This window comes from Leptodactylus fuscus, chromosome 3 (assembly GCF_031893055.1).
Source record: "Leptodactylus fuscus isolate aLepFus1 chromosome 3, aLepFus1.hap2, whole genome shotgun sequence".
NCBI classification, from domain to species: Eukaryota; Metazoa; Chordata; class Amphibia; order Anura; family Leptodactylidae; genus Leptodactylus; species Leptodactylus fuscus.
In genome coordinates this window covers 22,006,306-22,018,707 of record NC_134267.1, presented here as the reverse complement: position 1 = coordinate 22,018,707, position 12,402 = coordinate 22,006,306, and the positions used below count along the sequence as shown (strand labels likewise).

Below are 12,402 nucleotides of genomic sequence, written 5' to 3'. Positions count from 1 at the left end.
GATGTCACAGTACAGGATAATACACACAGTGATGTCACAGTACAGGGATAATACACACAGTGATGTCACAGTACAGAGATAATACACACAGTGATGTCACAGTACAGAGATAATACACACAGTGATGTCACAGTACAGGGATAATACACACAGTGATGTCACAGTACAGGGATAATACACACAGTGATGTCACAGTACAGGGATAATACACACAGTGATGTCACAGTACAGGGATAATACACACAGTGATGTCACAGTACAGAGATAATACACACAGTGATGTCACAGTACAGGGATAATACACACAGTGATGTCACAGTACAGGGATAATACACACAGTGATGTCACAGTACAGGGATAATACACACAGTGATGTCACAGTACAGGGATAATACACACAGTGATGTCACATTGCAGTAGAGACGAGATCTTGCACACAGTCGGGGTAACTACAGGGTTCTAAGAAAAATTAGAATTAGGCTGAAATTAGTTTCCCACATTCCCTTCCACAGTCCTTCGTGCCTCACGTCTTAGTGTCAGTGTCCCCTCAATAGGGCCATGTAGCCACAGCTGTGCCCGCTACCCTGCTTGTTACACCCCTGGTTCTCTACAGCCCCCCACCTATATACATGCTGTGTATCCTATAGACGGGTCGGTCGTATCCTCTTGTTTTTCTGAACTTTGTGTAGATTTCTTTGTTTTTACAGGAGTAAAGTTTATAAATTTAAACAATGAAACATTTTGGCTTTTTACCAACTAAACACTAAAGTTATCAAATTATTCATTCCTGCTGATCCGCTGCATAGGAAACATACAGCGCGTGGCCTTGGCAAAAGCCCAAAGCCTTCCGGACCACCAAACTTCTCCACCCAAACAATATATCTTCAATGTGCTTGTGAATGGGGCAGCAGTTTGTGCTCCAGAGCTGAACTTCCCACTGCTGTGCTAGTAAAACCTTTGCCCCACTTCTATCTGAATAGTTAAGCCATAGCTCATAGAAATAAATGGGGATAACAATATTTTAGGTGGACTTACCTAGAAAGTATGTAAGGAGCGCTTACCCACTGAGCCAAGGCCAATGAGGAGGATCGGAGGTCCTTACTACATACTGATCTGCATCATTTACTACCTTATTAACCAAGTCTATTGAAATTTTATTTTAGGTCGCGTGGCCCTTTAAGAGATGACATCACAATCCTCCCCTGACCGCCATCTTCTATTTTATAACCGTATCGTTTCCATCTGTCGTTTCAGGCTACGATTTTGCCGCAGTCTTGGAATGGTTTGCCGAAAGAGTCGACCGCATCATTCTGCTTTTTGACGCCCACAAGTTGGACATTTCCGACGAGTTCTCCGAAGTCATCAAAGCCCTGAAGAACCACGAGGACAAAATGCGGGTGGTCCTGAACAAGGCCGATCAGATCGAGACCCAGCAGCTGATGAGGGTCTACGGCGCCCTCATGTGGTCCTTGGGGAAAATCGTCAACACTCCGGAGGTGATCAGAGTCTACATCGGGTCTTTCTGGTCGCACCCACTCCTCATCCCTGACAACCGCAAACTGTTCGAGGCCGAGGAGCAGGATCTGTTCAGAGACATTCAGAGTCTTCCACGTAATGCAGCGCTCAGGAAACTTAATGACTTGATTAAAAGGGCCCGACTGGCGAAGGTGAGCTGAACAATATACTATATTGTGTTATACTGTAGTCACATCCAAAGCTGCAGTCAAAAATCTTGTTTCTGCACTTAAGATTTCAGTAGAGTGTCTGTTCTATACAGTATATATACTACAGTGCCAGAACATTCCAGACTATCTAGACAGTCAACCAGCAGGGGGCTGCAGTGAGATCATAACGTCAAGCAGCCTGAGACCGAACATACACACGTTCATTAAGGGTATGTTCACACAGAGTTTTTTAGCAGCGGATTTTGACGCAGAATCCGCCTCACAATCCGCTAGTAACGGAAAAAAGAAGCGAGGTGCCCAATCTTGCCATGGATTCCGCAGCGCGAGGATCCCTCCCAATTAGGCCCATTCATTCGGGCCTATTCCGGAGCAGAATGCTGCAACCGGATGCCGGTGCACTGCACCCGTATCCCATCGCGGCTAGCCGTGCGCAATGTTCACATGCGGAATGCAAATTCTGCCGTGTGAACATATCCTAAGTAGACATGAAACTGCAAATGTTTCACTCCTTATTTTCTTTTATTGCTTTAATCCAGTCTTTCTCAAAGTGGGTGATAACGCCCCCTTGTGGGCGCTGGAGGCCTATAGGGGGGCAGTAAAGGGCACAGAGAAGATTGGGGGGCGTTGAAGCGGTTTAGGGGGGCGATGGCTAATTTAAAGGGGTGGTATCCTAACAATGATTCTATCTATACTGCTTGTTAATGTGGATGTAAGACTTTTCCTAAATACACTGCTTCAGCAAAACTGCTTTGTTTGTCCACTATCTTACTTTATTCACTTCATTATGGACACTAGCACCTGGCCCCCTGCTCATTGCTGAGGGAGCCACATGACGTAGCTCCCTGCTGTGTGGGGGGGCTGAGTGTACGGAGCCAGCCTGTGTCTGCACCACACATACACATCATATACACATCACCTAGCTCCTTGCTGTGAGATAGAGGGGTGTGTGTGGGATAAGTGCTGCTTTCTTATATAAAGCAGTCTAAATCCTACTGGGCTAAAGGACCTGGTCTCTCTGTTCACTAGGATAAAGCTTTATTATATAGAGCAGGCTGCTAGTGGGCAGAGGAGCCAGGTCCTTTAGGAAACTCTGTACAAGGTAAATCCAAGTCTACAGGACCTTTTGATGACATCACAGGCCCTTCAGTCATCCCATAGGATCACGCTATGTGGTGGGCGGAGCTACATGCTAATTTGGGGGCGGGGCTAATTGAGTAAAGTAAAAATAAAAAATAAAAAAAAAATTGGGGGGGCGCTAGAAAATAATTAATTCTCGAAGTGGGCGGTAGACAAAATAAGTTTGAGAACCTCTGCTTTAATCCATTCCAAATGACAAAAAAAACTGAAGCAACTTTGCAAATTTTGATTTTAAAAATCCTATCGTTTCATGTAGAAATCTCCTATGCAGAGGAATGTGTCTCCATGGTAACAGACTACAAACAAGCCCTGAGTAGTCTGATCCGTCAGTGACATTCCTACATGTTACTACATTCTCTCTGTCTCCCTTTTTCTGGGGCATACCTTGAAGGTGCTGGTGGGAAATTTACCCCAGGTGCTTGTGCCAGATGGTGGGGTACCTAAGGGTAAGTTCACACGGGGTATTTGGATCGGAACTTGAGACGGAGGCCGCCTCAGGCTCCGATCCAAAAGCCGGGTAGCCATGACTGAAAGCCGGTGCACTGCAGCGGCAGCCAACCGCATACCTCCCAACCGTCCCGGTTGGAGGGAGGTATGCCCCGATTTCAACTCAGATCTGCGTCCAGAGGACGCAGATCTGAGTTGAACACATATGCGGCTGAAGCAAGGAGCTGACACAGGTCAGCTCCTCGCTTCGCCGAGTGCGCCTCTCTCCCTGAGACATATGCTGAAGCGAGGAGCTGACCTGTGTCAGCTCCTCGCTTCAGCCGCATATGTGTCAGTGAGAGAGGCGCGCAGAGAGCGGCGAGGGAGTGGAGGAGAAGGTAAGTTTAATGTGGAGGTGGAACTTGAAACTGGGGGCAGAGATGGAGAGGACGGCATGACACTGGGGGCAGAGATGGAGAGGACGGCATGACACTGGGGGCAGAGATGTGGAGATGTGAATCTGGGGGCAGAGATGGAGGGGACATGAATCTGGGGGCAGAGATGGAAGGGGGACATGAAACTGGGGGCAGATGAAGGGTGTATATGAAACTGGGGGAGAGATGGAGGGGGGACATATAATTTACGGGTGACTGTAGGAGGATTATACTGTGTGCGGGCACATGAAAAATTAACAAGTGGGCGGAGTCAACACAAAAGTGGGCAGGGCTAAATTTTCTGCGGCACGCTAAGCTCGCCGCACGTTTTGACCCTCTTTCAGTTCTTCAAAAGTTGGGAGGTATGCAACCACGCTCCACTCCGGATTTGGCCCAATGAATGGGCCTAGCCCGGTGGAGGGAGTGTCTTCAGGCCGTTTCGCCTCACTTGGTGCTCCCATTGATTTCAATGGGAGCCGTCTTTTTGGTCAGGATTTTGAGTCCGTATTCGGCCTTACCCTAAAAGTAAATTTGCCTCGGTCAGGTTATTTAGGTTCATTGCTTGGGGTAGCAAACTGAATCTTTGCCCTGGGTGAAGTAACGTCCAGCTACAACATTGCCTTTTCTACCAAGGAAATTGTGTAAAGCCTAACGGCAGGATCAGACTACACAGTGTTTATATGTAGTCTGTAACCATGGAGACACACAGATCTGCATAGGAGCTGCATTCCCAAAACAAGAACAACCTTCAAATTAAGATCATTTACAAGGCTGGCACCAGTGGCGAGAGGGATGATAATATTACAACTAAATTGTCATTGTTCTTATTATCTCATACCGAGATATGTGAGGTTTTTTCTGAAAACCAGCGCCACTCCTGTCTATGGCTGGGTCCAGTATTGCAGCTCTGATCCATGCACTTACATATTAGATGGACAGTAGCGCCTAGCAAAACGTAGACCCGATTTTCTAACTTTGTATTGCCCTTTAAGTGGCCCAGAGATACCCAAAGGGTTAATGCTGTCCCATTGTTCTCCTTTCGAGAAAGTGATTTTCAATGGGTCTGGAGTTAGATCTTTATATAGTAACAGGCTGGAGCTGCTCTATTTTAGAGCTGTAGTTTGTGTACTCTAAGCGAAGTCTATTGAGAAGTAATTCATGTCTGGTATTTCCTGGGCTACTGAGAATTTCTGGCCTCAGAGTGCAGTGACCTCATCGAGGGGTTAAACGGTCAGAGGAAATCGCCTGGTACTTGTGTGAAAAATGGAATAGTACATTAGTAATAAATCCTAAATGCCAAAGGTATATTTAATATTCTGGAAAATAAAGGCACCTTTATTCCATAGCGCCTCCCTGCTGGTGGAAGTTTAGAAATATAAATGTTTATGGTCTTTGCAATCTGACTGTGCAGTCTGGAGCACCCCTATAATAGAGGTGTATCTGTGTAGTCTGGACCTCCCCCTACAGTGATGGCCAAAAGTATTGGCACCCCTGCAGTTCTGTCAGATAATACTCAGTGTCTTCCAGAAAATGATTACAAGCACAAACTCTTTGGTAATATCTTCATTTATTTTGCTTGCAATGAAAAAACACAAAAGAGAATGAAAAAAAAGTCAAATCATTGATCATTTTACACAAAACTCCAAAACTGGTGCGGACAGAAGTATTGGCGCCCTCAGCCTAATACTTGGTAGCACAACCTTTAGACACAATAACTGCGCACAACCGCTTCCGGTAACCAGCAATGAGTTTCTTACAAGGCTCTGCTGGAATCTTAGACCATTCTTCTTTGGCAAACTGCTCCAGGTCCCTGAGATGTGAAGGGGGCCTTCTCCAAACTGCCACCAAGAGATCTCTCCCCCTCCCCCACAGGTGTTCTATGGGATTCAGGGCTGGACTCATTGCTGCCACTTTACAAGTCTCCAGGGCTTTCTCTCACCACCATTTTCTAGTGTTGACCTGAAGTGTGTTTTGGGTCATTGTCCTGCTGGAAGAGCCCTGACCTCTGAGGGAGACCCAGCTTTCTCACACTGGGCCCTACATTATGCTGCACAATGTGTTGGTCGTCTTCAGACTTCATAATGCCATGCACACGGTCAAGCAGTCCAGTGCCAGAGGAAGCAAAGCAACCCCAAAACATCAGGGACCCTCTGCCATGTCTGACTGTAGGGGGCGTCTTCTTCTCTTTGAAGGCCTCTTTTTTTTCCTGTAAACTCTATGTTGATGCCTTTTCCTACTTTTGTCTCATCTGACCAGAGAACATTCTTCCAGAACGTTTTTGGCTTTCTCAGGTAAGTTTTGGCAAACTCCAGCCTGGCTTCTGTCTGTGGGTAAGAAGTGGGGTCTTCCTGGGTCTCCTACCATACAGTCCCTTCTCATTCAGACGCTGACGGATAGTACGGGGTGACACTGTTGTACCCTCGGACTGCAGGGCAGCTTGAACTTGTTTGGATGTTAGTCGAGGGTCTTTATCCACCATCCGCACAATCTTGCGTTGAAATCTCTCGTCAATGTTTCTTTTCCATCCACATCTAGGGAGGTTAGCCACAGTGCCATGGGCCTTAAACTTCTTGATGACACTGCACACGGTAGACACAGGAACATTCAGGTCTTTGGAGATGGACTTGTAGCCTTGAGACTGCTCATGCTTCCTCACAATTTTGCTTCTCAAGTCCTCAGACAGTTCTTTGGTCTTCTTTCTTTTCTCCATGCTCAATGTGGTCACACAAGGACACAGGACAGAGGTTGAGTCAACTTTAATCCATTTCAACTGGCTACAAGTGTGATTTAGTTATTGCCACTACCTGTTATGTGCCTCAGGTAAGTAACAGGTGCTGTTAATTACACAAATTAGAGAAGCATCACATGATTTTTCAAACAGTGCCAATACTTTTGTCCACCCCTTTTTTATGTTTGCTGTGGAATTATATCCAATTTGGCTTTTTGACAATTCTTTTTGTGGTTTTCCATTGAAGACAAATTAAATGAAGATAATAATACCAAAGAATTTGTGATTGCAATCGTTTTCTGGAAGAACATGAGTATTATCTGACAGAATTGCAGGGGTGCCAATACTTTTGGCCAACACTGTATAACAGATGTGTGTGCAGTCTGGACCTCCCCCTATAATAGAAGTGTGTGTGTAGTCTGGACCTCCCCCTATAATAGAAGTGTATGTAGTCTGGACCTCGCCCTATATCAGCAGTCCACAAGACCAGCTGATGTTCTGAACTTTCAGGCGACTAGTGATTGGCATTATTGCAGGTCAGTATACACATCACATGATACAGACTTGATCTTCTCTTACTTCATCCTCAGGTCCATGCATACATCATCAGTTCCTTGAAGAAGGAGATGCCGGCAGTCTTTGGAAAAGACAATAAGAAGAAAGAGTTAATCAACAGTTTGGGGGAGATTTATGCCCGAATTGAACGAGAACATCAGATCTCTCCAGGAGACTTCCCCAACCTGAAGAAGATGCAGGTAAAGTACAATACAGTGCCCAACCCTCTGAACTTCTACAAAATCAACCCACACCCTTGTAGTAGAAGGTCTACTGGAGTTGGTGGGCTTGGACAAATCTGGGTTAGACTCAGTAGTTGGTTCTACTAGGGTTTTCATAAATTCCTGAGAACTAGGGTTGGACAGCTTGTAGATGAGAAGTCCTATCAAAAATAAACTTATGGGGGCCTATAAAGTGGTCCACCAAAAAAGTTGACCTTGACTTTGCGTCTCTTTTGGTTTCAAACCACCCCCTGACAAAGTCCATCGATGCATGTTAAGGTCTAATGACTCTGCAGTGAACCTTGGTGAGATGAATCTGATATTCTTCGTACCAAGACCATCACCCCAATGACCACGTTAGTCATTGATGATGCTAATGGGGGTGGTCTACCACATAGCTCCCCCCACTATACTAGTAATATGTTTTATTTTTGGCTCTTTTCTTTGGGTACTGGTTTTGTCGAAACTTAACGGTTTTATGTTTTTGTTACGTAGGATCTCTTGCAATCCCAAGATTTTAACAAATTCCAACCTCTGAAGAACAAGCTCCTGGAGACTGTAGATGAGATGCTGGCCCATGACATCGCCCACTTGATGGTACTGGTTAGACAAGAAGAAACTCAGAAACCAGTTCAGATGGTGAAAGGAGGCGCCTTCGAGGGTACCCAGAACGGTCCCTTTGGACACGGTTATGGGGAAGGGGCAGGTGAAGGCATTGATGACGCAGACTGGGTAGTAGCCAGAGATAAACCCATGTACGACGAGATCTTCTACACTCTGTCTCCCGTCAATGGCAAAATCACGGGTGCCAATGCCAAGAAGGAGATGGTAAAGTCCAAGCTGCCGAATACCGTTCTAGGAAAGATCTGGAAGCTTGCCGACATAGATAAAGATGGTTTGCTGGACGATGAGGAGTTTGCCTTAGCCAACCATCTTATTAAGGTGAAATTAGAAGGCCATGAGCTTCCCAATGAACTGCCCTGCCATCTAATCCCACCCTCCAAGCGAAAGATGTCCGAGTAAAGTCGGGGGGGAACATTGAAAGTGTCGTAATGAAGGGAGGAGACCCAAGAAGTAACCGAGTTTCCTTTAAGTTAATGTGAAGTGATACCTGCTGTGGCATTTTGATTTAACCAAGTATATCCATATCAAGATGCGATTCACGATTGAGCTTTTATTAACCGTTAACCAGAAGCTAATACTCGTTCCTTTGTGCTGACCGAAAAAAAAATTCCAAAAAATAAAGGGAAGAGAGACCTCCAAGACGTAACGTGTTCTCCGACCTGTGTTGCGTTGTATCGTGCTTCCTCTATTCTTGACGCTTTCCAGATACCTCATTGTATTGTACTTAAGCCATGTGTTACGCAAATCGGTTTGTTGGTTTTAGTTGTTTTTACGTCTTTTATGTGACTGTTTTACTGATCGTGATGTTTTGTTGTGAGATCTTTTAAAGGGATTCTTCACGATTGGCTCTTCTGGGCCAGCAGGTTGGAGTTTATCTTCCAGATGGTCCTACACAGGTGCATTTGACAGACCTACCAGATGGGTCTTGTCCATTGTAGACCCTGTGGTTTACTTCAGTCTTGAGTTTGGAGGTGGCCATAGTGGAGAACTTTTTTAAGAACCTTGACTCAAGGGCTGTTTGACTACTAGTGCCATGAACTTGGCGCACAACCTCATGCGACTGTTGCCCAATTCGGTGTCACCCTGGTCAATATCTCCATTGACTTCTTTAGGATTATGGCATGTCTAGGCACCTAGAAGTCAAGGTTGCATTGTATTGTAACCTATGGTGGACACCTTGGACCAGTCATTGGGCTCCTATGCTTTATGGCACCAACACATGGCAGTAGATGCGTAGCCCTCACTTTAACCCTTTAGGGTGTAGTATTGATACTCTTATAGTATTGATTCTCTTGTGAGGATTGTAATTGGATGCTGAAGGATGAGAGGACCCAACCTCAGAAGATAGATACACTGTAAAGTCTTATGAGAGGACCACAAGTTTGGGATGTGTATTGAAATGACGCCGCCATGTTGTTAGGCTAGACCAAGATCCATTCAGATTGAGTGAGGTCTCCGAGGCACATGGTACCTTGTACCTCACATATTGATACTGAATATGGATCATTGGTTGATGCCAAATATGGCCGCCTCCAGAATGTGTAATGTAAGTGATGAGAACAGGTCAAATGCTGTGAGATTAATCTTACTATTAAAGGCGATAATCGGGCGATAAAAGCGTATTTCCATCTGCTGAGTATATAACTTATTTTATAAATATAAGCTTTACACTCTCCGTTCTGTGTGTTTTCTTGTCAATCCTAAATCTATAATCCCTCACCACTTCCATTCCGAGCATGAGACATAATTATTATAGAATTCTCACATTTCATAAATTTGCTACAAAGTGCTTCATTTTAAAAAAAAATTCAGAAATAGCGCCACTTTTATCCATGGCTGTGTTTGGTATTGCAGCTCATCTCCATTCACTTCAATGCAAATGAGCTGCAGTACCAGACACAACCATAGGCAAGAGTGGCGCCATTTCTGGAGAGTAAAAAAAAAAATAGTACAGACCCTCTGTGTTTTGTTTTGTTTTTTATTTCTAATCGTGTATAAAACCTATGGAGAGTTGGATCCACACTGCTTCTGCTGCGTAAATGAACCTAGTTGCCGGCCTGGTGCATAATAAAACAAGGACTCGCGGGGGGATGCGTCTACATTTGCAGTTTGTGGGTGCTGTAAAAATAAACAGAATAAAATTTACTTCTCTCTAATTTCCCTTTATTCATCAATTGCGTCATCTTCTTACTTATTACAGTGAATATCCATTAGTTGTGTCATTAAACCCCCTTGTAAAGGGTGTTTCCAGGACGTATTAATGGATTACCTATCCTTAGGATATAATGGAGTATTGGTAAACCAATATAAGTAAGTGAACGCGCTCACTCGAGTATTAATAAAAAAGGTGGATGATTTATTCATAAAAAGATGACGCGTTTCGGGGTTTTTGAAGTATAACAATACAAACTACCCCTTCATCAGATCTCTATTGTTACGGCTGGAACAGCATGCTGTTCCAGCCGTAACAATAGAGATCTGATGAAGGGGTAGTTTGTATTGTTATACTTCAAAAACCCCGAAACGCGTCATCTTTTTATGAATAAATCATCCACCTTTTTTATTAATACTCGAGTGAGCGCGTTCACTTACTTATATTGGTTTACCAATACTCCATTATATTTTGTTGACCATGAGTCATATAAGTGTTTACGCTGCCAAAACTGCTCGCAACATACAATATTGAGCAAATAGCTCTTTGTTTTGCCTTTTATACTGAATCGGTTCGCTAAAGATACAAAGGAAGCGCGGTCTCCCTTGAATTTGGTTTTTTCTATCCTTAGGATAGGCGATCAACTGAAGATAGCATATGGATAGTCACCTATGAACAGCCTGGATAATGCATTGGAACAAATTCTGGACAGAAGAAATGTACTGCTGCTGTATTTAGCTCACAGAGGTTTGTCTAGACTGGATACAAATGTAGCAAACCCTCAGCGGTGAGGAGCATTAGCTCTGCGTACCTCCCGATATTTGGGTCCAAAATGAAGGACATTACAGAAAGGGATCATAGGCATGAGGTCACATCTGTTCGGTGATCGGCAATTTGGGACTCAGGTTGTGACCTCAGAACAAAGAGCCAGAAAACAGGTGCAATACAGGCCAAGACGAGCTTAGAAAAATTTGTTCAAGGGGGGTCAAAAAATCAGAAGAGCACAACAATAGCCCAAAAAGTGAAGTAAAAACAGAAGTCCGGGAGGTCACAGATAAAACAGAATCAGCAAGAGAGGAGTAAACCAGGAGAGTAACCCAAATCAGTAACCAGTAGAGATGAGTGAGCACTGTTCGGATCAGCGGATCCGAACAGCACGCTTCCATAGAAATGAATTGAAGCACCTTAACTGCTTAAGCTGCTTAACCCCCCCGCGTGCCAGCCGCTTCCATTCATTTCTATGGGAGCGTGCTGTTTGGAACGGCTGTTCCGAACAGTGTTCGCTCATCTCTAGTAACCAGTAAATCATCAGAAAAGAGGAAAGGGTACTAGGAGTGAATTGTGGGAACGCAGAGCCTGAAAACTAATGTAATCACAGGCACTGGAGCAAGGAAAGTGTCAGGTTACAGTACCCCGCCTCAGCCCTGGATGGGGTGCCTAAGTCCGGCCCTGATCACCTCTGCATCTCAAATGTATGACTGGCTGAACAGACCAAGCCAAAGTTTGACTGGTAGATATAACAAGCTCAAAGCTACAACCTTGTGGCAAATGTAGATGCTGCACAGAAGAGAATGACAACTACTGAGTGGAGAAGCCAGTATATATAGATTCCTGACACAGACATAATTTATCAGGTTCATTACCTCTTATACTCCAGTCACATCCAAAGCTGCATTCAGCCTGGTGGTTGCCTATTCACTAACAAAATGCAGTGCTAACAGTCTGTATAAAATGTATTATACTGTGGTGCATTGTGGGAGGTGTACCATTTACATAGTTAGGCCCCGTTCCCATGGAGTAACGCACCGCTCATTCATACACGTGTCAGAGCGAGGCGCTTCAAAACAGATCCCATTGACTTCAATGGGTGCCGGCTTACGCGTGCTACACATTGAAATCAATGGGTTATAAAGCCTCCCGTTGATTTGTCTTTTTTCAGGATATTTTTTGTTTGCAATTAATTATAACTTCGTAATAACAAACAAAATCTTATACGGGGGAATTCACACAGACGTTTCTAATGTCTGTTACTGTCTTCTATCATAGGATGACAGCAACGGACATTAAACCGTCACCGAGAACGGTCACAGACTGATTGTGTCCTTTCCCATTGACACTAATGTAAACAAGCTGACCGAAACCTCCTGCATGCGCGACATCATCTTCCGTTGCAAAGGTAAACAGTTTACATTAGTATCAATGGGAATGGGCGTAGAATTAGTCTGTGACCGTTCTAGGTTCACACTAGCGCTTGGTTTCATTTCGGGAACTCCATCCCCCAGGACTTTTCTCTCTGCATTATTCAGGCAGAAACCCAGCAGACCCCATAGACTATAATATAGACTTCTTAAGTGGATTGGGTCTCCAAGTGGACCCAAAGAACGAAAACCCAAGTGCAGGTGTGAGCCTAGAGTAATGTGCGTTGCTGTCATCCTATGAT

At 44.6% G+C, this 12,402-nt stretch overlaps 1 protein-coding gene across 1 annotated transcript in view; it reads left to right on the top strand.

The window, feature by feature from the left end:
* EHD3 (EH domain containing 3) overlaps positions 1-10,033 on the top strand; it is a 40,110-nt gene extending 30,077 nt beyond the window's left edge. Inside the window, exons 4-6 of the mRNA XM_075267197.1 lie at positions 1,255-1,667; positions 7,001-7,165; positions 7,682-10,033. Of these exons, the coding sequence (XP_075123298.1) occupies positions 1,255-1,667; positions 7,001-7,165; positions 7,682-8,209 (1,106 nt within the window). The 3' untranslated portion in view covers positions 8,210-10,033. The remainder of the gene's footprint in view (positions 1-1,254; positions 1,668-7,000; positions 7,166-7,681) is intronic.
* Positions 10,034-12,402: the final 2,369 nt, after the last annotated feature.